Source organism: Cladophialophora bantiana (assembly GCF_000835475.1).
Source record: "Cladophialophora bantiana CBS 173.52 unplaced genomic scaffold supercont1.4, whole genome shotgun sequence".
NCBI classification, from domain to species: Eukaryota; Fungi; Ascomycota; class Eurotiomycetes; order Chaetothyriales; family Herpotrichiellaceae; genus Cladophialophora; species Cladophialophora bantiana.
The window spans coordinates 446,886-473,634 of record NW_015971578.1 but is presented as its reverse complement, the minus strand read 5'-3'; the positions used below and the strand labels follow the sequence as shown (position 1 = coordinate 473,634).

Sequence of the window (26,749 nt, the reverse complement as noted above, 5' to 3'; positions counted from 1 at the left end):
TCTGATAACTTGTGTCCGCTGTACTCACCCTCAAGGCTTACTCTCGTGCTGTTGCTGTGAGAGCCAGGGACCTCTGCTCCCTTGATCGCAAAGCGCCAAAGCACGAAGGCAGTTATAACTCAAATTCTCCGGATTGGGTTTTCTCCTAGTCGCTTTGGGTTCCCACGAGGCTGAATTCTTGTAAGGCATAGTCGACCAGTAAGAGGCGAGATCAGGCAGACGAATATGTCAATGGCCCTGGCTGGTACTCTGCTTGATGCCACGTAGGGTAAGGCCTTCAAATGGATGCCCGGTTATAGTTAGCCAGTAGACTCTTTCGTGATTGTGCACACCACACCATCCGCGGTCCGTCTGTCAACCTCGCATCGGCCGCTCTAACCTGCAGTATTCTCCACCATCCACTCTTCGCCTTGATGGGACACCGTGACGCTTCAATTAAGGAACGATATGCCCTGATCTCCGATCCAGTCTTGAACATGGTAACCCGACTTCCTTTGCGGGCAAGCATCTGAGTTTCATTATCCGACAAGCCTGGCTGTTATCTCCGGGATCAACCATACATCAGGTCTCTGCGTTCGATTACGTAAGTTGCGCTGGTAGGTTTTCTGTAAAGGCGCAGAGTTGAATGAAGGTTGAACATATTCGACATGAATGGGCAAAAAGACAGAACTAGGCCAAAAACAAGGAGTCCCATGTTCTGATTCAAATCTTGTGGTCTTGTTATCATATGTTGCGCTTTGATAAGTATAGCCGGATACTAGTCAACTACCGGAAGCGAATTCCAGTCTAAGGATCACCCCTCTGGGGAATGTCACCCTTCACGATCCTGGCTTTGGTTGTGGCGGAGATCACAGTTGATCAAGTGTTTGGGTTCAATGCTGATCTCAATGGGGTCGTTCTTCCGCTGTTTTCGTTTACCAGCCTCGCCACCTTACCCAGACGTCAATAATATTGTTGGGGCTGTCAGTGTCTGTATCAATGATAAAATACCAGCTGAACATTGCTAGAGTGATGCATGCATGATTAGGCCAAATGCGAAGCTTTTGGCCGTATTGTAAAGGCAGCTCCCGGTTCTCTATGTCGTTGTCTTCAAAAGCCAAGATGCCATGCTCCTGACTGATGCGGCTGACAATGATGCGATCTTTTTTTGTCGTGCGATAATCCTCTGGCATATTCCATGGACTTACGACACCCCATCCAGGATAGTCCTTGCAGGGCTCTCTCGCAAGTGCGAGAGCGCCGGCAGAAATCAGTCCTTCAGGCTGTTTGGTCCGATTTGGGTACAAAGAACAGACCTCGGCGAGGACAGATACTGCAATGGTATCATGAGGGTCCGAAGTAAAGCTGCGGCTGCTGGCAGCCACCTGCTGGATGTCAAAGATCGGGTAGACGCCGGCATGGATTTCAAGCTCGAGATTGGATTTGGTCAACTCGAGCGTACCCTTAAGAGCATTAGCTGAAGAAGTAGAACTTGGAGCCGAAGGCAGAATGTTTTGTAAAGAAAGAGCAGTTGGAGATGCTCCAACCGAAACAAGAAGCGGAGTCTGGCTGTCTCTCTTGAAGTGTTGAGAGGCTTGTCGGCAAATGTCAATCTCGACTTTGAGCATGTCCATTGCATCGTCGGGCGACGAACCACCATAGCTGAGGCTGTTATGTGAATAGAATCCAAGCAACCAAAGCAGACCTTGCTGTTCGCCGGTGCTAACTTCATGCACAAGGTCCAACATATCCTTCGAGTTGGGGTTTAAACCTGCCCTGTGATAGCCCGAGTCGGTTTTAATGAAGACCAATGCGGGAAATCCAGCCTCTTCCTTGAAGGACGACAAGCATTTCAACTGCTCTGGATGATCGATCATGACTGTAATGGACCCTTCACCAAGCTGGCGGCCTACACGAGCAAGCCGATCGACGTGTGAGGGGCCCAGTGGGACACCATACAAGATATTGATCTTTGCGCCCCGACTTTTATATTCCAGAAGAAGGGGAATCAGTTGCTCCGCTTCGATAATGGTCGATACGATCAACCTCACGTCCTTGCAATCTTCACCGACCTGAAGTTTCGTAATCTCTGTTGTTTTGTGAGTCTTGACGTGAGCTCTGAAGCTGACTTCCAACTCTTTGATCGCATTCAGCATGGAGCGGCAGTTCGTCTTTACCTTGGCCACGTCTATCACCGCTGCAGGAACAGGAACATCGTGCAGCGAGCGACCTTGGTATGCCTGGAGAAGAGCTTCTCTGGGTGAGAGTGGAAAGGCCGCTATCGACATCCTGTGATGGTGTGATAAGGCCACCCTCGATTGCTGCTGGAGGATGTCAAGGAGGTGCAGCGTCGATCCTCAAGTCAGTGGTTCAAACCGCATGTAGAGTTCGGGACGTCCGCCGAGAAGGAGATGGATCGAGGGACTGTGAGAAGTTGGTGTACCTCTTTAAGGTTTGAGGTTGGTGTCAAGGTGTTTTCTGTTCGTTGATAAAGCAGCGGGCAACAGTGGCTCCTTTCAAAGACCACCCGTGCAACACGGAGCGGGGACGAACCAGGGTCCCTTGGGAGGGATATGAATCAGGAGCAGGAGAATGGGTACGAGGTACAGGCAGGTGGTTCTGTCCACCTGGCCGCCTTTCTTCTGTTCAAAACCTCATCAGACAACAGATGTCGTAACAAGGTGTCAACTCCCACGCAGATGTACGTACCGAGTAAGTACCTCGTCGTCCCAATCGTCTCCCACGAGGTCGCCGCTGTCGCCGTCCATGACCCAAAATCAAGCGTCGGGAGAAATGATCACCGGCAATGGCCCGATCGCCTTTTGATGAGCTATTGCTTAGCTCTTGGGTCGGGAAATTTCCTGGGGCCTATCGCGGGCGAGGCCGAAATGCAGGTCTCGTTTCACCATTTGCAACGCCCCAAAACGCCCACACCGACAATCCCACTTGGCCCGCTGTTGACTCTCGCTCTTGTTGCTTTGCACCTTCGCAAGCACAACGCGAGGCCCACGCTGCTTTCAAAGGCTGAAACGATGGGAGCCTGGTCGAGAAGTCGCCCCCCTTCCTCCCCCATGGCGAGTCAGGCCTCAAATTCGCTGCCGCCAGCGAGATACCCTGGCCTTTTCCGTGTGTGGCTTGATATGGCTCGATGGATCTGCATTTGAAGCTTACCACCATCTACCAGAAACTGTCCGTTCTTCCTCCTTTAGCCAGCGGTGCTCTGCCTGTGCACAGATGCGTGGACTTGGGCCACAGATTCTGCGGTATCCTTGCGTTCTCTCCTCGCCTCGACCGTTCTCAGATCACTCTCCTTCGAATTCGTGTATCGGATCAGATCTGCAAGTTCTGACAGCTATAACCGAGTCCCTGAGTTTCACTCTTGTTATATCTGTGCATTGAAAGCATCTCTACGCCTTTGCACTCGATCTTCCCCTCTCTGGCCCAAATTCTACCCTACGCAACAGCTGAGACGTGGAAAAATTCAAGTTGCACGGGCCTTCTAAATTATCGACTCACCATCCTTCTCCTTCTTATCAGCCTCAGGTGCGCGCAGAAAAGATCGCAGAAGAAAAAACACCATTCTGGTTGAATATCCACGTACATGGGGTGAAGGTACAAAAGGTTGTGTAATATGAACATGTGTTCATGTGGGGGGGCAAGGTCCTCGTGAATCATAGCCGCCGTTGCCTCTATTGACTGACGTCTGTCTTGGACTGTCGAGTGCCGTCTGTTCCCCACAATGTCGATAGACAAGAGCAGCAATGGAGGGCAGGCCATTGTCCGTCCGCCCGCGCATCCGGTGCCGCAATTACAAAATCCATTCGAGGAGTCGATGCTGGAATCAATAAGTGATCAGGTGGCGGAAGATGTCCCTACTGATGCCATGACGCGGCGAACAATGCTTCTCGAGGCACCCACCTATCAACGGGTTATTGCGGGCAGGTGGAAGCAGAAACCGGGCGAGAAATATCATCCGTTGTGGAAACTCGTGGCGCAATTGACTTTTGGAATGCATCTGTTATCACAGAACATGGCCATCTCGGAAGACGAGGTCATGAGGATCCTGCAATCCCACGTCGACGATATCGATGCCTTCCTAGAACGCACCACAGAAGACTTCGATCTTGCACAAAGCGATATCCACGAGAGAATACGTTGTCTCAAGCTTCCACTCGCACATGGGGAAGTGTTTGATCGAATGCTGGAGGATCGAGCGTTTCGCGCATCGATCCTCGATGGAAACGAAAAGATCGACCATGTCATTGGCCGGACCAAGAAAGCGGCAAAGGATGCACTCAAGGACGTCCAGAAGGGGTTCGATGCAACCAATGTCATGGAAAAATACCTGTCCAAATTAAGCTCAACGTGGAAGAGAGAATCGCCCGAGCATGAAGCTGTTCTGGTTGCTATGCTTGGGAATGTGGAAGGATGGCGCCGAGCTTTCTTGGAATTGCATTTACAAGGAAACAAATTGGCTGGGTCTCTGAAGAAGCTCGCGGAGGTGGTTTCCGAGATGCAGCAGAGAGCTGCGACGGTCAGCAGAAATCTTGTGGTAAGATGGTCTTTGCTTTTTTGCCTTTTTTATACTGTCGACACCCTTCTTACTGTTGCCAGGCTAGAGCTCAGAAGACGAAACACATTACTTCACAGGATGCTGGTCGTGCGATATCCCAGTTAGGATCCATCGCTGAACACAAACCGCTACCGAGTGAACCAGGTCGACAACACTCGACTAGAAATTCATCTCGCAGTACTCAACTCACCAGCTTCTCCAGTCGACCAAATAGCGGCCAGAAGTCAAGTCAAGGGATGACCTCGCAAACCCAGTCTCTCGGTTATCAATCACCGCAATCCTCAGAAGCAAGAAGACTGGGCCACGCAGAAATGCCTGGACGCTCGTTTTCATCCGAGGCGATGGCGACCGAAGGGCCACAGTATGCTGCAGACCGAATGCGTAACCTAGGCGGATTGCTCATTCAACCCAGCGAGGAGCTGCTCGTTGAGCTTCCGGCCGATGTCCCTGAAGATGCGCTCCGACAAGCACCCGTCTCGATCAAGAACCGATTGAGTATGACACTAGGCCTGAAGCCAAAGGACAACGCAAGTCACCGCATCTCCAGTGTCTATTATCCCAAAGCATTGGGTGATCTCTTGAAATCTCCTGCAGTATCTTCATTATTACTTACACCACAGGCTGGAAAATCGAAGGGCACGCCTGTGCAGGCCATGATATCGCCCGTCATGTCGGAAGGCGAAGCTGGGTTCTTTCTCTCCCACGAGCAAAGTCCCTCGATCGGATTTTTCAACACGGATTACAAGAAGGGGACCGACTCTGCCAAAGCGTCTCCAGCAGCAGCTCAAGCGTCGGCTCGAGCTTCGATAGTGGATCCATCTAGGCCGGTAACTCGTCGTTCATCAATTCCTAACCCGGCGTTTACTTCGCACCCCGTTGTGATGGCTATGGCATCTCCTCCGGTCGAGCTTCCTGCCCCGGCTGAGTTAGGGGCGAGGGAAGAGCGGTCAAACTCTTCCGCATCGAGGAAAGGCTCCCAACTCTCAAGCCTGGGGGAACCTGGGCCAGAGCTGAACGAGGGTGAAATGACAAAGTCGGCTTCTGAATCGGTGTTGGAGACGAGAATTCGCATTGACACATCCACCGTGACCGTTGCTATTGTGCCGGCATCTGCCGAGGAGGAGACCTTTGCAGCTGCACAGCAAAAGGCCGAGAACGATACGCAGGATCAGCTCCAAGGCCAATTGGAGACGCCAACAGAAAACGCAGTCAAGGCCATGCAAGAAGACGTGGCAGCGCCTTTGCGCCCGCGAATGACGGCTACGGCACCTCCGCCGACTGAAGAGGTGGAAAACATCGATGAAGGAAAAATGCAAGTCGCCGTTGGAGCACCCACTAGACTTGAAAGCGAAGTTTCAGCTGAAACAAATCCTGATGACACGCCAAATGATATGCTTGCTCAGAGAGTCGACGGCCCCAGTCTGAAGACAGAATTTATTGCCGAGTTAGAAGCCATTGTTCCCAAACCTCTTTATCTCAAGCCGACGGAAGATTTTGGACCGGTGGAATTGGAAGCTCCGCACCAAACATTCAAGCTGCCTCCGAGACCCGTTGCAGTAACCGAGAATTCAGAGAAAGAAGCTCCCGGCGCCAGTCAAGGCCAGCAGGACGACTTCATCAAGCTGCCGACCGAAGTTACGATTAAGCCTGGCATGAAGCCCAAGGACTTTGGAAACTCGGATACCCCAGAGCCGATCCGACCCTTGAAGTTGAAACTCACCAAGAAAGATGGCAAGATCGTCCCTGTTCCGGTCTCCAGCCCCGGCGGAAGTTCGAAATCTTCAGTGGGGAGCCCTGGCCCCAAGCTCAAAATAGATGTCGTCGCAGACATCATCGAAAAACTCTCGTATACACCGCCAGGTTCACCCATTCATGCCAGGTCAGCTTCGAGCGTCTCTTCAAATTCAGCGCAACGCTGGTCACACCGATCATCACGCTCGCTGGGACCACCAGAGCAGGCTCCGGCGCCGCCCGCTCCGGGAGGTCGACCGATGGTCGAACCTGATTTCGCCACGGCGGGACAGTTTGAGGGGGAGCGCAAGCAAAAGAAAAAGAAGAAAAATAGCAATATTAGTGGAGGGAGCAAGAGTGGTTGGAAAAGTCTGTTCCGGGGAAGCATTGCGGACAGCAGCAGTGCCGGCGGCGCACAGAGTTCAGAAGGAGGTTCCATAAAAACGATGACAACGGCAACAACGACCACGAATGCTTCTGCGTCAGCATCAAGAGCAGGCGCAGAGGCCGCAGAGGCAGTTCCGCCCACCCCAGCGGACATGATGACAACGTCTGGCAAAGACGTGCTTTGGTTCAAGGGCGATACGAAGAAATGACTGGGTGTATCGTTTGGGCAGAGTCTTTGGCAAGGACGGAGTGGAAAGTTGTAAGAATACTGGGTTGCCGAGCCGGCGTCAGTAATCCATGCGTGCTGAGCAGGTGAGCAGACTGCTTATAAGATGATAAATCCCTTTTAATCTAATTAATCCCACGGCTGTTCCCAACTATGCTGTGATTGCTGTTCCACCAGAGCTGGCGGAGACTGTCGGGTCGCCTATATTGGAAAGGAACTGCCGATGTTCTCACCAACTTGCCGAGTGAATCCTTCAATGTTTGTTAGGACGAATAGGTTCTCGAAAAGGTAGCAAAGGAGAGAGGGACATGGAATAGTAACCCCAGCGGTGCCGAGAACTCCAAGACTTGGATTGTAGGGATGTGGTCGCCAGTCAGAGAAGGACGATCCGTCACGCGATTCAATGACCCAGAGTTGCTCGTCTTGCGGCCGCTTGTGCCTGGGGGGTTTTGCTGAGGGTGACTGATGATGATGATGATGATGATGATGATGATGATGATGATGCAATGCGAGGTTTGGGGCGGAGGCGACCACAGTGAGTGAGGCAGACTCGCGCTCTGTGTGTTTCGGTTACATTTGTATGGAGCAAAATCAAGATCGGCAGCAGATCCTGGGGAGGTAAATGGTGAGTGGTCAGTAGACAAGTGGGTGAGTTTGAGCCACGAACAGCTGACCGGTATGAATCTGTGGCATGCAACTTGAGGCCGGGTGCGGTGCCGCTTATTAGGACCTTGTACTCTTGTCGGGGAGCAGGTTGTAGGTACCTAATAAGGTGAGGGGCTCCTCAGGCTCCCTACTGTAGGTAGGCTCAGGTGTCGGCATCGCGGCCAAGGGCATAAGGCTAAATTAAGGCAGGCGAGAACGGGTGGGCGCCCGGGCAGCCAATTGACGCCCGCTGATGGGATTCGGTCCAGACTTGGGCGACGAGGGTCTGCGAGGTAAACCCAGTAACCCCATCTCGCCCATCGGTGCCATCCTCTCTCTTGCTGCGATCTCCACAAACTCAGCTAAGCAGATCCAACATCCATGCCTGCTTGACCTCGACCCATTGCCATCACCCATTCCTCATCGGATACCCTCGAGTCCATCGTCGTTTTCGCTCTCAGCCTGACTACAGCATATTCAATGGTTTTTGGGCCTTCTCCCTCATCCACCATCGTCCATTCCCCCAACCCGCGTCCCTCGTCCGGCCTTGATCCTTTGATTGAACGATTGACAGCCCACACCAGGCCACCGTCGACGACTGAGCCCACGAGCCCGCGATGCCTGACCAGCTACGTCTGAATCTACCCATACGTATCTAGAAGTTCGCTCCAAATCGACGGATAGCCCTCGCCTCCGTCTCGGTGTTGAAGAGGTCTCAGGGTCAAAATATCCTCACTTTTCGAATCCGAGCTGGCCTGGTCCGCGACCTGAACCGAGCATGGTGACTACCATTCTGCGCCCGACGCGAATTTCATACCGATTGCACCAGATCATGAATTGAAGGGAACGGCAACAAGGGCGAAGCGACAAACGTCGAAGAAAATATTGCTGGAGAGAAGAGAAGGTACGGAATACACCTATTACCAATTGCGAGTAAGGGCCTATCTGGACACCGTGATTCTGGGCTTCAAAATCTGGCCATCAGCGCTGCTTTGCACGACGAACTGTCCGTCTTTGGACCGTCTGGCTCGCATCTGCCGGGTAGCGCTGTTCGCCCTCGGTCTATGGACGGTTCCCTTTGCCCGTAGGCCCTCTTGTTATGGTTCATTGATGCTCTTCAATCAAAAATCATTGAGGCGTAGTTGCACAGTTGAACTGATGTGGAGTTCTCAGATCTATACAAGTCCTTTCTCTCTTTCCTCGCTATGTCTCGTTCGAACAACGACATCGCGCCATGGGACACCCGACCCTCGCAACCAATGCCTCCAAAAGCCATGGCCATCTTTGGAACTGGTGTGAATCCGAATGCCACAGGTCGCCAACATTTCCCACAGCCACGGCAAATTCATGAGATTGCGCCTTGGGACACTCAGCATCCTCACGATGACGAAATAGCGCCTTGGGAACGAGATCCTCAAGCACATATCTCGGGCACCCGTCCACTGAATCCATCTTATTTCAACGACTCGACCGGTCGAGATGCCCAAGGCTCGTCGAGGCGCCCGGATACTGCAAGAACAAATACGTCGGATTCGCCTGATTATGATGGTGATGCAAGACGGCCGTCAATAGCTAGTAATACAACCGTCAGCAGCACAGGTTCAAGAAGCAGCACCGCCAATGGTCGATTCCATAAAAGCTTGAAGGGTTTCTTTGGTGAAGATCCTACGGATTCTCGGAAAGGGTCGACGGCAGATTTGGCGGAGCCGGTGCCGCCTGCCAACTCATCGGACAAGCCATCACAGCGGAGTGGTTCAATCCAGACTCAGAACACCGTCGAGGACAGACCCAAGACTCCTGCCCCTCCTCCCTCTAGCGACGTCACCCCTTGGGCTTACCAAAATTTTGAAGATGTTTCGAATTTTGGGTCTGCGCCGATACGGCAGGAGCAGCAGCAGCAGCAGCAGCAGCCGCAAAACGAGTCTTTGCAGCCAATCCCACCAGCGTCTACTCACCGACGTGGCCTGCTTCATCGCCATACGAGAAGCAAGGAGGACCCGCCTAAAGGCCAGCAAGTCCCTGCGTCAATGCCTAAAAGACCTTCCACAAGTCGGGAATCGTCGACGAGTAATCTGGCTTTCTACCGTAATACCCCGCCCAATAGCACGCCCATGAGCTCTTCTACAACACTCACTCGTAATGCCAGCCCAGCGCCTCAATCACGCAAAGAACTCCCTTCGCAATCGGAAAAGAGATCGATATTTTCGAAACTTACCAAATCGCGCAAAGACAAGCAGTCACCCCAACCTGAACCAATTAGGACAAACATGGAGCTCGCACGACCGCCGGAGGAGCAGAAGAAGAGCAGAACACAGTCGACCAAGACGACCGTGTCAGACCTCTCTGATAACAAAAGGGATAGAGAGACAAGCGTTGCATCTGTGGACAGCGCATCAACAATCAAAGCTACTGATCCATCTCCCAAACTTGACCGGACACAAACGGCCTCGTCAAAGACGAGCAGGTTCACTCGGCATGGCAGACATCGTGGACCTAGCGTCCAAAGTGATACCTCTGAAAAGAGCAAAACGACAAGTCAACAAGCCCCAATGCAAGCAGGCGTCTTCAGCCTTGATACGAATTTTGATGACATGTCGGACATTATCTCTCAGCCGCCGGCTCCAAAAACTCCCGGGGAAGCCGGAATCTGGACGGGGAAAGCTTCGGCGACACCAATGTCAGAACTCTCTGCTCCTGCATGGGATGCCCCAGATAGTTGGGCTGTGAAAGGCCAGGAAGATGAGGTTCTTGACAGCTTACCCGAAGCCACTGAGGACGGCCTGCCGGCTATCCAGGAAGAGGATGGCATATCCTACTTTATGCGTGTTTTCAGAACCGATGGCACGTTTGCCACATTGTCCATGTCTATTAACGCTACCGTGGCTGAAGTCCTTCAATCTCTTGCCAAGAAATCCGTTCTACACGACTCGATTGACAACTACCAACTCCTTATGCGCAAACACCAGCTGTCAAGACAGCTGGGGTCGGGAGAACGTCCTGTGGCCATGCAGAAGAAGCTCCTGTATCTGGCAGGCTACACTGAAAGAGACAGAATTGAAGAGGTGGGCAGAGAGGACAACAGCTATCTCATTCGGTTCACGTTCAGCCATGAGAAACAGACGGGCTACGGCAGCGGGCTTGACAAAGACCCAGCATTTAACAAAATGCAGAAATTCAGCCATGTGGATCTCTCCGGGAAGTCGCTGGTGACAATACCGATTATCCTCTACACCAAAGCTTCCGAAATTATATCAATCAACCTTTCACGGAATCTTGCACTCAAAGTACCAAAGGACTTTATCACCGTCTGCATCAACCTTCGCGAGATAAAATTCACAGGCAATGAAGCGTGGCGGTTACCGCCCAGTTTAGCTTGGGCAAGTCGACTGACTGTGCTCGATGTGTCAAACAATCGGCTGGAACAATTGGAACACGCAGAGCTGCACAGATTAATGGGCCTTGTAAGTTTGAAACTGGCAAACAATAAGTTGTCGGAATTGCCTCCCAACTTTTCGTACTTTCGCCAGCTTCGCAGCCTGAACCTTTCATCCAACAACTTTACCACCTTTCCAGAAAACATATGCAGTTTGAAGTCTCTCGTGGACCTTGACATCAGTTTCAACAAGCTCTCCTCGCTTCCGAAAATCTCCCAACTGACCACGCTTGAACGCCTTTGGGTCACGAACAATGATCTAAAGGGCCCGTTCAACGAGACTTTCGCAAGTTTGATCAATCTGAAGGAGATCGACGCAAGATTCAATGCAATAACCAATATCGACAATGTAACAAGCCTTCCGAATCTCGAACAGCTGCTCGTTGGTCACAACAACATCACAACTTTTAAAGGCTCTTTTCCGAAACTGCGTGTACTGGTCCTGGATCATTGCCCGATCACCTCTTTTGAACTGGACCAACCTGTGCCAACCCTGTCTAGCCTTAACATTGCTTCAGCGAAACTAGTCGAGTTCAAGGAAACGATGTTTGATCACATGCCAAATTTGCAGAAGCTGAATCTGGACAAGAATCATCTGTCAAACATGTCATCCCAGATCGGACGGCTGACCAAACTAGAGTTCTTGAGCATGGCGAAAAATCCACTAAATATAGTCCCTCCCTCCATTGGGAATCTCGCGGAGCTCAAGTTCCTGAATCTCAGGGAGTGCAATGTCAAGAGCCTCCCTCCCGAAATCTGGTATTGCAAGAAGCTGGAGACATTGAATCTGTCCTCAAACGTGTTGGAGACCTTCCCTAAGCAGAACGCCGCCCCGCCTCCAAATGAGCTCAAGGACTACACCCCCACAGCGACTCCCGGGCTGTCAACTTCTCCCAGCTTTGATGACCTTGGCAAGCTTGAAGACTTTCAAGCCCGGCGACCGAGTCAGGCATCATCGGGAATGATGAGCATCGGTAGTTCTCCTGGGGCCCGGAAGAATTCTGTTGTTTCGCTGAGTGCTCATCGGAAGCAATCTGTGATCTCGAGAACAAATACAGAGTATTCAATGTCGATTGCTACTCGGAAAGATTCCAACATATCACAAGCTAGACTACACAACACATTTGCAGGATCACTCCGGTATCTGTACTTGGCTGACAATCGCCTTGAGGACGATGTCTTCCGAGAGCTCGTTCTCTTGCCAGAGCTCCGCGTTCTCAATTTGTCATACAACGAACTGGACGACTTCCCTCAAGGAGTATTGCGTCGCTGGCCTCAACTGAGTGAGCTCTATCTGTCTGGGAATGAGCTGACATCCCTGCCTTCCGATGACCTCGAAGAGAGTAGTAATCTGAGAATATTGCACTTGAATGCAAATCGTTTCCAAGTACTTCCGGCTGAGCTGTGCAATGTGCACAAGCTGTCCACCCTTGATGTCGGGAGCAACTCACTAAAGTACAACGTCTCAAATTGGCCGTATGATTGGAACTGGAATCGCAACACGAACCTCAAATATCTGAACTTCTCTGCGAACAAGCGGTTAGAGATCAAACCCGCTGCGCACCAGAACCAGTCGCATTTCCACTCAATGAACCGCACCGACACTACAGACCTTACGAGCTTCAACACCCTAAAGTATCTCCGCGTTCTGGGTCTCATGGATGTGACATTGCTTACCAACACGATTCCGGACGATAACGAAGATCGCCGCGTACGAACTTCAGCCTCCGTGGTTGGGGCATTAATGTACGGTATGGCAGATACCTTGGGCAAGAACGAGCATTTGTCAACCCTGGATCTTCTGAAACCAAACTTTCGAGGCCAAGAAAGTGAGATTCTTATCGGGATGTTCGACGGCCAGACAATGTCGAGCGGCGGATCCAGAGTTGCGAAGTATTTGCACGAGAACTTCTCGGCAGTCTTTTATGAAGAGCTGAAAAAAGCCGAAAATTTGAAAGATACCCCAATAGACGCCCTCAGACGGACCTTCCTGGCAATTAACAAGGACATGGCCAATTTTGCGAGCAGCAATTTCGACACCAAGGAGCACAGGTTGGCCAATGGCCACAGAGGCTCAACTGTGGCAAACATCCTGGGCCCCGACGACCTGAGTTCAGGGGGTGTGGCGGCAGTCTTGTACATCAATGGACAGGAATTACACGTTGCGAATGTTGGAGATATTGAGGCCATACTTATTCAATCCAACGGCCAACATCGGCAGTTGACAAGGAAACATGACCCGGCGGAACCTGGTGAACGGGAGCGAATCAGGGAAGCGGGGGGGTATGTCTCTAGGCAGGGCAGACTCAACGACGTCCTCGAAGTCAGTCGAGCATTTGGTTATTATAGTCATATGCCGTCGGTCATCGCCGCGCCCCACACGTTCAAGTGCCAGATTACCGAATCGGACGAGCTCATCGTCGTTGCCACGAAAGAATTCTGGGATTATGTTACGGTCGACGTTGCCGTTGATGCAGCTCGAGCCGAAAAGAATGACCTCATGCTGGCCGCTCAGAAACTGAGGGATCTAGCGATGGCGTTTGGTGCAAGAGACAAGATCATGGTCATGGTTCTCGGAATCTCAGACCTAAGAAAGAGAGGCAATCATCGCTTCCGAGGGACCAGCCTATCGATGGCGAAGGAGATGGGTCTCGACGAAGGCGCCATCTTTCCCAGTTCTCGAAAAGCTCGACGGAAAGGTGAAACACTTGTGGGTGACTCTCGGCTTGCCAGACTTGAGGAGCCGGAGCCGCCCGTTGGTGATGTAGCGATATGCTTCACCGACATCAAGAATTCCACTGCGTTGTGGGAAATCCTTCCTGTTCCCATGAGGTCGGCGATCATGATGCACAACGAGCTCATGCGGCGACAGCTTCGCATAATTGGTGGTTACGAAGTAAAGACCGAAGGCGATGCATTCATGGTGTCTTTCCCAACCGTGACATCCGCGCTACTTTGGTGTTTCAGCTGTCAGAGCCATCTTCTCGAATTGCCCTGGCCCCAAGAGATCCTGGAGACGGTTCATTGTCAAGAAAAACTGGATTCGGAACAGAACACCATCTACCGCGGTCTGTCAGTAAGAATGGGTATGCACTGGGGCCGACCCGTGTGCGAGCAGGATCCAATCACTCGAAGGATGGATTACTTCGGGCCTATGGTTAACAAAGCCGCCCGAGTGTCTGCCGTGGCCGACGGTGGACAGATTACTGTGAGCAGCGACTTTATCGCCGAGGTTCAAAGGACACTGGAGAGCTACGCGGACGATGACCGGCGAGATTCTGTAGGCTCAGAGGATACCGTGAACGACGACCCACTGTCGGTACAGATTCGTCGCGAGCTACGTCAATTGAGCAGCCAAGGCTTTGAGGTCAAGGATCTTGGAGAGAAGAAGCTGAAGGGCCTCGAAAACCCCGAATACATCTACCTGATGTATCCTCACTCATTGGCAAGTCGCCTGGAAATCCCACCTGGAGCGGAGCCGAAAGTTCAACTTGGAGGCGAGGCACCTTCCACGCTGGACGAGAAGGGCCAACCAGGTACGCTGGGCAAAGATAGCCAACTGAAGGATTTGCAACTTGACGAGGTCTGGAAACTCTGGGATATTGCTTTGCGTCTGGAGATGTTGTGCAGTTGTTTGGAGGTGCCCGAGCGGGCAGCAGGACTTCACAAGCCTGAACTGAGCTTGCTCACTAGAATGAAAGAACGAGGTGGCGTCCAAACGGACGGCTTCATGATGAATCTACTGGAACATCAGGTGACGCGAGTTGAGGTAAGCAGAACAGCTGATCCCAGTATCTGGGTGGGCATCGATCTGACATTCCATAGGCATGTGCAACAACCCTGCAGCTTCGGCAGATGTTCCGGCCTTTCCAGAAAGGAGTCAGTCTCTTTGATCAGGCCAGGCCAATCAGCGAGATCCTGAACGAGATATCGACGATTCTTGCCGAGGTTAAGGAAGAGCGAAATCAAATCCATACTCCAGACACTGGGGAAGAGACAGATTCAGAATAAAAGTGGTGTCAATACCTCTCAGTGTTGACGGGGGAGATGTCTGAGGGAAGGCAGTCAGCTTAGCATGCGAGACTTGAAACTCTCGAAACTTGTTTGCCAACTACATATCAACGTCTACACAACAAAAGGAGCTCATCGCTCCGTAATTGATGCTTCCAGGGTACGGGAGGATCTGCTATTAGCATTGGGAGGGCTTTGGGACGGAAATCATGAACGGGATCATTGGTACTTTGCGGTTAAGGCTAGATGCCTACCAGGCGAGGTTGGGATATGGGACTGCTGTCTGATGAGGATTTTCAAACAACGATTAGGAGAGGGGCTTTTGGAAGGGATGAATGCCGTTACGAACCAACTGAAATGTGCTGTCGAGCGTCTGGAAGCTTTGGATTAGGTCCCTATGCACATAACATATCACTTGTGTACTTTGAAGAGAAAGGGGAGGGTTATTCAGGATATGCCATCCTCGACAAATATGGCTTTTGGTCAAGCATTTGTTTCAATTGCTACACGGACGCTGAGACCGCAACGGTGCAAGTTCAACTTTGCGGATCAATCGGGCTTTTACGGAAAGGGGACAGAACAAACAATACGTACAGCAGCATAGCCACAGGTTCCCAAAGACGAGACTATGAACTCGATTCTTTCGGTCATTTACGTTTATTCATTTCATGCCTGTTGTCACTCCTTTTCGCGCTCGACGTAGTCATTATAGAGTTTATTCTACTCCCTTCCTACGCTCTCTTTCGTCATCCTACTCTCTTTCTTTCTCCCACTCTCTACCGAGCTTTTAGCCTAGATGAGAGCTATAGTGATACTTATTCGGCGAGTATTTTAATCCAACGCCCCGAGATTTCCGCCGTTTGCGAATCAAGAACATGATATGACCCGAGTGTCGTCCCGGTCGGTGGTTCGACCGCGGGAACTATCACCCTATTGAAGAATTCCTCTTATTATATAATTATGTGGCGGTTCGGGACGACGCCTGTTCTCCTCGGCAGCAAAAGCGGGTTACCTTCTCGTCACTAGCCCATCGCAACACGCTCCACTTTTCATGGTTGGTTAACTCATAGAAGTATGGTGGCGGTCGGATAGGATATAAAAAATAATCAGGCGGTGGGCTGAAGCCTCTAGTGCTAACCGGTGGTCGATGCCGGGGTCGAGCAGGTCGTATATTATCACTGGAGGGCTGCCTTTGAGGCCTGGCGTCCCCAGCATCAATCGCGGGTGGAGGCACGGTCGATGCTCGAGGCCCAGATTGAGGAGATTGAATGACGTCGTCACTGGATGGGCGTATCTGCGGCCTGGTGTCCCCAGAAGGACAGGGACGAGGAAATGCCAGTTGAGGTAATGTTCGAGGCGATGTTTTATGTTAACAGTGAAAAGTTTTCTCTGTGGTGTATCAGATATGGAGGTCTTCGGCGACAAGCCATAAAAATCCTAGTATCACTAGACGAGTGTGAGGATTCGGATGTTTGAGCACTGGCGGGAATCAGGCAGAGGGAGCTCCTTTGTATAGGCCACGGCGGGGGAAGCTGCGTATCTCTACCACTGGTCATTTTTGTGTGTCGGAATAGTCCGAGATTCCCCGGATGAAATATAGGAGAAGCGATCCATTAGGCCTGGCGCCTCCATTTCGAAGCACAATACATCCTCGGTGGCAGCCAGATGATCCCGCAGCAGTGAGTCTTTCATCAGGCGGCCCGACAGCGCAATCAGGCCGTAATGTATACGGGGGTCATCTTCGGCGGGATCATGCTGGCGTCGTTCGATGACCTGATCTGTGCGTTGAATACATGTTGATGAGCAAGGTTGGTCAGGATCACTGTGGACAGAGGATGATTTGAAGAGGAGAATCCGTGTATGGCATTCGATGTCTTGTCCGAAGTCGAGCACTTGTGTTCTACATTAACTCAATGGTCTGAGCGATTGCGTGGCTCCTGCGTTCATGCTGGACACTGAACTTCTGCAATGCATGTAGCACGAGGGAGGACGGCCTGTCAAGGGACCCTGTTACTTTAAACTGTCGATTTTGGATTGTCTTCCCATGGCCATATTGCATGACTCCTCCAGACCGACGATCTGGGGAACTCACCACGACATCGCCCAGCCGGATGTCGTGTTTCTTGGTTGGAGCTCCTCCGGCGATACCATCCATGAGCCTGATTCGAATCGCGGGAAGGCTGCGGTGCATGTCTCTTGCCACATGTGCGGCTGAGGCCGCGCCACGCCGCCCTTGGGGAGGCAAGCGATGACAAATTTGTGAAGTTGGACTCGACCAAACATTTATATTCTCGTCGTCTTCGGGAATACCGATAGGATCGGCAAGCTCCTCGTCGAGCAGCTCACAAGCCACGCCACATTCGATGTCAATAGCACAAATCCAACCAACGTGATAGTCGCGGACCGTCAGCCTTGGCTGGGCCATCTTTGTCTCAAATGTGGACATGGTCCATCTGTGACCCTAGAACGTATCCAAGGAGTAATGATGTTTGATTCCTTGATAAACTCGTCGAAGTTAATGGGACGATAGAGAACGCATCTTGATGATGGTCGAAGAACAGCGGATGGGCTGAAGGGCTCTCAGCAAGCGCCGAATAAGATGACAAGAAGGCTGGATTGATCTGGCGCCCGCTACGCATGCGGGAAAGAGTCCATTGAGTCCAAGCTCTGCCCGCCTCCCAGCCTCAGCCTTGGCCCACCAGCCTCAGCCTCAGCCACAGCCACGGGGTGGATATCCATTCAAGTAGGTGCGACCAACAACCAAACTACTGTCTCATCGAATACGTACGCCATGGCTACAAGTACAGACTTTGTACAGACATACGATCGGCGTCCGCTATGACCGCATCACAAAACCATCAAACAAGGATCTTGTATCTGGCGACTGGATGGCTCGATGGCTGATGGCAAATGATAACTTGGCCGACCGACATCGTTTCCCCGAGCAATACTCCGAGTGTCGTCAACCCGTGATTGTAACTAATATGATGACATTCTCACGCCGTTCCAATTGTCTGTCTCTTATCTCTATTATATGCAACAGACCATCCGCTGACCCCTTTTGATACCACGAAAACCTGCAGCTGCTGCCTGGTTGGCCGTGCAAACCAGACTAGAGCGCCAACGCTCGCTGGTCGCCAACGAGGATACGTTCCGTTGCCAACAACTAGAGCGGGCAAGCTGGTTTGTGGCGCTTGTTCCGTGTGCCTTTCCATCTACCGCTCGATCTGTGCATGAACAAGATCTCTAGACCTTGTTGCTCGTTCTCCTCCAAATCTGTGACTAAGAGCAGGGTAGCCTTCCAGATGAAGCTCTATCACTTTGAAAGCAAGCCCGTGGCCCATCCCGATGCTGTCGTTGTGGGGCCTCACTATCGATTTACCATCCTAACCGACCGTCTGATTCGGTACGAATGGTCCTACGACGGCAAATTTGAAGACAGAGCCTCCACGTTCGCCATTAACCGCGAGTTCCCTGTGCCCAAGTTCCAAGTAGTCGACAGGGCCGAAGAACTCGAGATCATCAACGAGCATTTCCACCTGAGTTACGACAAGAAGCGGTTCAGCGCCAGTGGGCTCTTGTGCAGCTTCTCAGCCAAAGTCACTCTGTGGGGTGCACAGTGGCGGTTCGGTGCTCAACCCAGCCATGGCAGACGAGAGAATCTTGGCGGAACGGCCAGGACATTGGACGAAGTTGACGGGCGATGTGACATGGGAAATGGTGTTCTGTCGAGATTTGGTTATGCCGCTCTAGATGACAGTAAGTCGATGCTGTTTGATGGCCAGGGCTTCGTGGCCGGTCGACGACCCGGTGATCGGATTGATGGATATCTCTTCTGCCATGGCCATGATTACAAGGGTGCTATCAAGGATTTCTACGCGGTAAGCGGCAAACAACCGCTACTCCCACGATGGGCTTTGGGAAATTGGTGGTCACGGTACTACAAGTACCGCCAGGATGAGTATATCGACCTGATGGACAAATTCAAGAGTAAGGATGTCCCCTTATCGGTCGCGGTCGTGGACATGGATTGGCACATGGTGGATGATCCGCGAGTACCGCATGCCGGGTGGACCGGTTATACCTGGGACAAGAAGTTATTCCCAGATCCCGCGACGTTTGGACGAGAACTTCACAGTCGGAATCTGAAAATCACTCTCAACGACCATCCACACTCTGGCATCCACTCGCACGAAGACTCGTACGAGGAGATGGCCAAGTTCCTGGGCTACGACATCTCCAAAAAGAATCCTATTTTGTTCGATCCGACGACTCCCAAATTTATGGAAGCATACTTGGACATTCTTCATCGAAGCATTGAAAGGGTTGCCTGTGACTTTTGGTGGATCGACTGGCAACAGGGTTCTCATACCAAAGTGCCAGGAATCGACCCTCTGTGGTTGCTCAATCATTTCCATTTCCTCGACAACGCACTCGGCGGCAAACGTCCGCTCATCTTTTCACGATATGCCGGCCCAGGCAGTCATCGCTATCCCGTCGGCTTTTCTGGGGATACTGTCACGACATGGGCTTCGCTGGAGTTCCAACCCGAGTTCACGGCTACAGCTTCAAATATCGGCTATGGCTGGTGGAGTCATGACATCGGTGGTCACTTTCATGGAAAGCGTGACGACGAGCTGGTGACAAGATGGGTGCAATTTGGTGTCTTCAGCCCTATCATGCGTCTGCATTCCTCCAACTCGAGATGGACATCCAAGGAACCCTGGCTGTATCGTAAGGAGAGCGCAGACATCATCGAGGGATTCATGCGTCTTCGTCATCGCATGATCCCCTATCTTTACATATGCAATGTCCGCGCCTCTACTGAAGACGAACCGCTCATGCAACCAATGTATTGGCTCTTCCCTGAGAGTGCTGAGGCTTACCAGGTTCCTAATCAGTACTTCTTTGGTTCAGAACTTATTGTTGCGCCAATTGTGAAGCCGCGGGACAAGCGCACGAATTTGGCATGCGTCAAAGTCTGGTTGCCGCCTATGCATCGCCACCATGTGGATGTCTTCACTGGCACAGTCTACGACGGGAACAGGGAGTTGAACATGTACCGCCCATTGCATGAAATCCCTGTGTTGGCACATGAAGGTAGCATCATTCCTCTGGACGCGAACAAGGCACCAGAAAATGGTGGTCTCAATCCAGAACACTTCGAGGTTCTTGTGGTAATCGGACGCAATGGCAAAAGTTTGGTCCTCGAGGATCCGGCAGACGACTCGCCGCAAGTGGACAAAGAGGGGCCTCAAACAGGTGAGCGCGGTTCACTGATCTACTATGACCAAGCGAAAGGCGAACTCACCGCCTATGTCACGGGCCGAACATGGAGTTTCCGTTTCCTCGCCGTCACCGAGATACCCAAGGATCTGAAAGTCACGGTTGACGGTCAAGATCGCACTAAAGAAACCAAAGTCTCCGTTTCAAAGTTCCCGGACACTCCTTCGATGTTTGTGCATGTCCCCCCCGCCCAACGCATGCACCATGCCATCAGCATATCCCTGGGCAGCGATCCGCAATTAAGTGTGTTGGACCACAAGGGGCGAATCGAGAAGCTGTTGCTGGATTATCAGACCGAGTTCGAGATAAAGGACAAAATATGGAGCATTGTGGACGACAGAAACAGCGCGATTAACGTCAAGATTGGCAAGCTGATGAGTCTGAGTGTCGATGAGACTTTGACAGAGCCGATTGCGGAATTGATCTTAAGTGATGTTAGAGGGATGCATTTGTGAGTTGCCTGAAACCGCAAAAATTGCGAAGAGGACCGGGAACGTACGTGAAGGAGAGATACTAAGGAGAGAATTGATGCGTAAGAACGTCCTTGTAGAGACCTTTCCGGATACATAACGTGCATTTGGATTTTATGATCATTCCGAAGGCTCCTCGGGTAACTCGAAGACAATGATAGAAACGCCCAAGACCAGCGACTATCCAGCAAAGTGAGAGTCAAGCGACAACCGTGATAGATATCGAAGACCTCAAAATCCTCTTTCAGCCGTCTTCGCAAGTTGTCAGAGTCTTTCTATTCATAGCTTACTCTCCCGCGCCAACATGGGGAAAACCTTCTCCTCCAGCCACTGGCCGATGATCCGATTGCAGTCCTCAGGCCTCTCCCACAGCGCCCAGTGGCCCGCATCCACCTCGGCCCAGGTCAGCCGCAGAATGCGCTCGGGCATCTTGGCGGCCATGAAGGGCTGCAGGGCCTGGTCCTTCTTGCTGAGGACGAACAAGACCTCCTGCTTCAGCTTCAGGTCCTGCTCGGCCTGCGCGAGGTCCTTTTTCCCGTTGCCGAAGAAGTCGCGCCACTCGTTCATATAGTTGACCTCGCGGGTGCGGTACCAGTTGAGCGGGCCGTAGACGCCGTGCCGCGCGTACTCGTCCACGTAGTAGTCCAGCTCTTCGTCCGCGAGGAGCTTTGTACTGCCCATGCGCGCCTGCCGCGCCAGGTCGAGCCCCTTATTCGCGTCGAAGCCCACCTCCCGCGTGTCCTTGGTGCGTCCGCCGTACAGGTTGACGAGGAACTGCCGGATCTCGGCCTTGGACTTGACCACCTCCTCGAGCTCGCCGGACACGAAGTGCTCCTGATACCCGAAATTGGGGAGCCGCTTCTGGACTAGGATCCCCAGCGGTTCGTACTTGGGGAGAGGCGGGAAGTACGGTGTGCAGATGCTAAACACCGCCGTGATAAGGTCCGGGTAGTACTGTGCGATGCGGTACACGATCGTCCCGCCCCAGTCGTGGCCGCCCAGGATGATCTTCGTGAGGCCCCTCTGTCGGCACAGCTCGGCCATGTCGTCGGCCGCGCGCTTGTAGCTGTAGTCTTGGAGTGTCCACATGGGTGCGTCGGTGCGTCCGTAGCCCATCGAGTCCGGCGCGACCACGTCGAGCCCTAGCTTGGTAAGAAAGGGAATCTGATAGCGCCACCCCATGCTGATGTCCGGGAAGCCATGGATGAGGAAGATGGTGCCTCGTTTCGGGACCGAGGCCGACGCCGGGCTGAATAGGTAGCCGTATGTGTGGCCGTTCAAGAAGGCCGACAGGAAAGAGACTCGGGGGTCATTGTAGACTTTGATCTTGTCTACTGTTAAGCGTTGGTTGTTGGCCATGGTGGTGCCGGTGGTCGCCGACTCCTCTGCCTTATGTGATGCTGCGATAGCCTTGGGGGGTTGTTTTTTATCTTCTCCTGAGCAAAGATATTGAGAGCTTTGGTCCCCTAGAGATATCGATGTATCGCTGTGCTTATATACAGCTTCAATCCTTTTCCTAGGTCAATTGCACGCTCGACTGCCTCCCCTTGCACGTCTTAGACGTATTCGGATGTTTGCCCTCGGTTCACGTCCCAACTGAGGATTCTCCCGCCCAACCAGGTCAAATAGGCTGAAACCTTGCTGGCTCGTGCTGTATTCTATGGCATGGCAGATTTACTGGAAAACAAGTCTTGCACAACGGGGTGATGAGAAATACAAGTCGATATAAAAAGGTAACTCTTCATTGTTTGTTTGTAGCTGTCGTCGCTGTTGCTAGTTAGAGCTGCTAGCCACGGACCGAGGCTCAGATCCACACGGCGAGACTGCGAGAAAGGTACCCGCTACCGACCAGGCCGAGTATTCCACCGGAAGAATTTGCGGGGGAAGCTTGGCAGCGGCTGAGTAGTCCGCGATTTATCCGGCCGACTAAGAACAGCTTGGCGCCTCGGCGCGGTCTTTTCTAAAGCCATCCGCTCGCCGAGTCGGATGAAACTAACATAGCGAGCTAAGTAAAAAAGAAGAACGTGACAACTACCTCATAGGCGCGCTCAGGTATCATCAGGTATACGATGAAGGGAGCCGAGAAGTTTTTGTTCTACCTCCAAGAAGGAACAATATCTGACCTGGCCGCGTCAGAAATATCAGCTCCTGAGATAAGAGCATATGGCGTGATGGAGGGCCCAAATGAGCAATCCACATCTTTTCCTGACTGGCCTCAACACCCTGACGTGACTGACCCGCGAATTGATGCGATACATTTGGTCAATATGTTGGCCGTTGACATGTGTCCGCGTGTGTCAAGTTTGTCAGCACAGGAACTCCTGTGCACCAGCATGTTTCGCCCGCGACGCCTTGTACAATTCAAGCCTTCTCTTATGTATATGCGGGTGTTCTTTGGTTACTTTGTCTCTCATGTTTGCTTCCAGTGACTACTTTGTTGAGTGTTCACTTCGAATGGTCAATGGCTCCCGAGATGCAAGACCTCGAAACATCTCCTCTATTATCCCCTAACCCTGACCAAAGTCCTCTGCACGATTCGGAAAGCTTGGTATCCCAGACGGCAAAGGACGAGCGAAATATTGACAACGATGTGCTGCCAGAGACATCTACAGCGGGAAGAAACATTGGTTGGGGAAGCGCCTATATCCTGGTCATCTCTCGAGTCATCGGGTCAGGCATTTTCGCTATGCCTGGAACAATCGTCCAGAACGTAGGCAGTCCAGGTCTGGCTCTCGTTCTCTGGGTTATAGGAGCTCTGGTTGCGTGGGCCGGACTAGCCATCGATATGGAATATGGATGCATGCTTCCTCGATCCGGCGGAGTCAAAGTGTATTTGGAGTATACCTTTCGCAGACCGCGGTTCCTCACCTCGACCCTGGTTGCTGTCCAAGCGGTACTCCTTGGATTCACGGCAAGCAACTGTATCGTCTTCGCAAAATACACTCTCTTCGCCGCTGGGGCCACTCCCGACGATCTGAATACCAAATTACTGGCGGTCGGATTGTTGACCTGGATTACAATCGTCCACAGCTGTTTCTACAAGACAGGAATCTGGATCCAGAATATCCTAGGTTGGGTTAAGGTTGGGTTAATTGTGTTCATGATTTTGACTGGATTATTTGTGCTGTTGCTGCGACCCCATACTTCGTCTAGCCGTACTGCGGGCCAGGCTTCGACCACAGCTTGGGATGACCTGTGGACTGGCTCCGATTGGGCGTGGAATAACCTGTCGACGGCATTCTTCAAGATTCTCTACTCTTACGCAGGCCTCAGCAACGTCAACAACGTGCTAAATGAGGTGAAGGATCCTGTCCGGACACTCAGATCGGTCGGCCCCGTTGCGTTGCTGACGGCGTGTACAATGTATGTGCTTGTCAATGTCGCGTATCTCTCGGTGGTCCCGCTTGAGGAGGTCAAGCGCAGCAGAGAGCTCATAGCAGCGCTCTTCTTTGAGCGAGTCTTTGGAGCTGGCTTTGGCAACAAGTTTCTTCCCTTTGCTATTGCTCTTAGTGCTGCAGGGAATGTCATGGTGGTCACGTTCAGCTTGGTAGGCATCCCCTCCCCTTCCGGCGGTTGACCAATCTAATTCTATCTCAGGCTCGAGTCAATCAGGAAGTCGCCAGACAAGGGTTTCTTCCCTTTTCGGAAATTCTGGCCTCGTCCAAACCATTTGGTGCACCCCTCGGCGGGCTCATCGTCCATTATGTGCCATCTGTATTGGTCATCGCTCTACCGCCTTCTGCCACAGTATATGCTTTCATCGCCGATGTCGAAGGATACGCAGGACAGTTTTTTGCTCTGGCCGTCGCTGCTGGCTTGCTCGTTCTCCGCACCAAGAAGCCCGATCTGCGACGACCATTCAAGGCTTGGATTCCGGCTGTGTGGTTCAGGATCGTATTATCTGTGGCACTGATTGGCGCTCCGCTGTTTCCTTCCAGGAAGGGGTCTTCGGATGTCAACTTCTTCTACGCTACTTATGCACTGGTCGGCCTTGCGATGTAAGCAGCATCTCTGCCCAGAAGACGTTTGCTGACCATCTCTATAGTCTTGTCTTCGGAGTTGCCTATTGGTTTACGTGGACCATTGCTCTACCTCGCTATAGAGGCTACAGACTAGAGGAAGAAACGGATGTCCTCGGTGACGGGACAACAATCACGAAACTTGTCCGCAAGGAATTATAATCAGAGCACTGTATTGATAAGCAACATGAGTACCGATTGGAAGGGCGTGAAACAATACACTGAAATGCTTCGCTTCTCTGAACATAACATCCTGAACGCCTGAGAAATTCGGGCACGTCATCCAATGGCATAAATGCCTATTGGCCTCGGTATTGATACAAACGCGTCCTGGATGGCTTACCCCACACTCTATCTGACCATCGCGTGTATACAACCCAGGATGGCGTGCTATCTGACAAATCAGGAAATGCCATGGCATTGGCCATAAGTACGGGGACATCCTCACTTGGAGGTATGATTCCGAGAACTGTCCATCAAAAAGCAACGACAATGGCATCGGCAGCAGTTCAACAGCCCGGCGGTCATTCGACGTCATTCGAACCTTTGACGGCACAATTGAAGGGTGATTCTGTGCCTCAGCCGGAGAAACATCATGTTCATACCCAGTTGAACTACTACAAAGATCCTGGGGATGGAAGCCCTCCCGCTCCAACTTATGTTGGCAAGCCAGAGACCTACGAAAGACCAGTCCAGCCACTGGATGTGACTATACATGATATTCGAGGTGAAGAGAGGAACTATACGCTTGACAAGAGTGGCTTCGAGATTTATCGTCATGCGAGTATTGAAAAGGACTTTCTAGACGATGACCAGATCAGGGCAAACTACTATCCAGAGACTGAACAGCTGTTGAAGGACGCGTGAGTGCGATGCTTGGGTCATCACCCCTCGATCTGACTTCAGCTGACGGACTGTGTATGACAGCACTGGAGCCTCACGTGTTTTGATCTTCGACCACACGATCCGCCGAGCGCAAAAGGACCAACGAGGCAGCCAAGCCACATCTCCTCTCCGCGGGCCAGTGAACCGTGTCCACATCGATCAAAGCTACAGCGCAGCTAAGTCGCGGGTCCCCCACCATCTCCCCGACGAGGCCGACGCCTTGCTCAAGACACGCTACCAGATCATCAACGTCTGGCGACCTATCAAGACCATCCTCAAGGACCCTCTTGCCGTCGCGGAAGCGCACTCGGTGCCAGACTCCGATCTCATCGGCGTCGGTCTGATCTACCCTAACCGGCAGGGCGAGACCTACACGGTGCGCCCCAACCCGGAGCACAAGTGGCACTATCTCTACGGACAGACGCCAGAGGAGGTTCTTCTGATCAAGTGCTTCGACTCCAAACTAGACGGGCGCGCGAGGAGAGTGCCACACACTGCATTTGTGAATCCCGAGACTGTGAACGAGTATTCGCGCGAGTCGATTGAAGTTCGGGCATTGGTCTTCCACGAGGATCAATCGGCGGAGTGAAACTAAGGTCCTTGCTTCCACTTATCCAGGTAGTCTGTTCCATGCACGCTAGACCCAGGTCCCATGTCTTCTGCGAAAATCATACAAGCATATGCATATCATGGCTTTTCTTCCTCCTGTACCATTTCTTATCTGCACGCACATTAATTTGGTCTCCGTGGTTATGATTCATCCTATACCGAGCATGTACCGTGTAGGTCATCCGCTAGTCGCCCTCTCTCTTGAGGACGGACCGAACGCCTCCCACCATTTCGTTCTCGAAGAATATCTATTAGTGCTATATGGGCTAATCCGTGGAGGGAAAGGCTCTTGGTCTACCCCATTGGTCGATGCCAAAATGCGAATGGGAAATTGTCAACGACGTAATAATATGTGGGTAGAGTCGTAGGAAGTCCGCGGCACCACTTCAATTTCTTTGCCAAGGCTGAGCCACGGGGCGGAGCTGGTCACATGACTAGACTTAACCACACTAGGCCGTAAGAAAAGTCTTGGCGTGCCCAGCCACACTTCTGGCG

General features: G+C 52.1%; 8 protein-coding genes across 8 annotated transcripts; 5 read left to right on the top strand and 3 right to left on the bottom strand.

Annotated features, from left to right (window-relative positions):
* Positions 1-914: 914 nt before the first annotated feature.
* Z519_02969 (uncharacterized protein) lies at positions 915-2,267 on the bottom strand (the record flags this gene model as incomplete). Its single annotated transcript, XM_016760723.1, has 1 exon — positions 915-2,267. The coding sequence occupies one exon, from the start codon at positions 2,265-2,267 to the stop codon at positions 915-917; it is 1,353 nt and encodes a 450-aa protein (XP_016622573.1).
* Positions 2,268-3,718: 1,451 nt separating this feature from the next.
* Z519_02968 (uncharacterized protein) lies at positions 3,719-6,879 on the top strand (the record flags this gene model as incomplete). The annotated part of the gene is made up of 2 exons (XM_016760722.1): positions 3,719-4,531; positions 4,594-6,879. The coding sequence occupies 2 exons, from the start codon at positions 3,719-3,721 to the stop codon at positions 6,877-6,879; spliced, it is 3,099 nt and encodes a 1,032-aa protein (XP_016622572.1).
* Positions 6,880-8,746: 1,867 nt separating this feature from the next.
* Positions 8,747-14,985, top strand: Z519_02967 (uncharacterized protein; the record flags this gene model as incomplete). The annotated part of the gene is made up of 2 exons (XM_016760721.1): positions 8,747-14,743; positions 14,800-14,985. The coding sequence occupies 2 exons, from the start codon at positions 8,747-8,749 to the stop codon at positions 14,983-14,985; spliced, it is 6,183 nt and encodes a 2,060-aa protein (XP_016622571.1).
* Positions 14,986-16,885: 1,900 nt separating this feature from the next.
* Z519_02966 (uncharacterized protein) lies at positions 16,886-17,410 on the bottom strand (the record flags this gene model as incomplete). The annotated part of the gene is made up of 1 exon (XM_016760720.1): positions 16,886-17,410. One exon carries the CDS (start codon positions 17,408-17,410, stop codon positions 16,886-16,888), a length of 525 nt encoding a protein of 174 aa, XP_016622570.1.
* An 880-nt stretch (positions 17,411-18,290) lies between these two features.
* Positions 18,291-20,726, top strand: Z519_02965 (uncharacterized protein; the record flags this gene model as incomplete). Its single annotated transcript, XM_016760719.1, has 1 exon — positions 18,291-20,726. One exon carries the CDS (start codon positions 18,291-18,293, stop codon positions 20,724-20,726), a length of 2,436 nt encoding a protein of 811 aa, XP_016622569.1.
* A 294-nt stretch (positions 20,727-21,020) lies between these two features.
* Positions 21,021-22,100, bottom strand: Z519_02964 (uncharacterized protein; the record flags this gene model as incomplete). Its single annotated transcript, XM_016760718.1, has 1 exon — positions 21,021-22,100. One exon carries the CDS (start codon positions 22,098-22,100, stop codon positions 21,021-21,023), a length of 1,080 nt encoding a protein of 359 aa, XP_016622568.1.
* Positions 22,101-23,202: 1,102 nt separating this feature from the next.
* Z519_02963 (uncharacterized protein) lies at positions 23,203-24,922 on the top strand (the record flags this gene model as incomplete). Its single annotated transcript, XM_016760717.1, has 3 exons — positions 23,203-24,288; positions 24,339-24,739; positions 24,787-24,922. 3 exons carry the CDS (start codon positions 23,203-23,205, stop codon positions 24,920-24,922), a joined length of 1,623 nt encoding a protein of 540 aa, XP_016622567.1.
* Positions 24,923-25,252: 330 nt separating this feature from the next.
* Z519_02962 (uncharacterized protein) lies at positions 25,253-26,234 on the top strand (the record flags this gene model as incomplete). The annotated part of the gene is made up of 2 exons (XM_016760716.1): positions 25,253-25,623; positions 25,688-26,234. 2 exons carry the CDS (start codon positions 25,253-25,255, stop codon positions 26,232-26,234), a joined length of 918 nt encoding a protein of 305 aa, XP_016622566.1.
* Between the last annotated feature and the right edge of the window lie 515 nt (positions 26,235-26,749).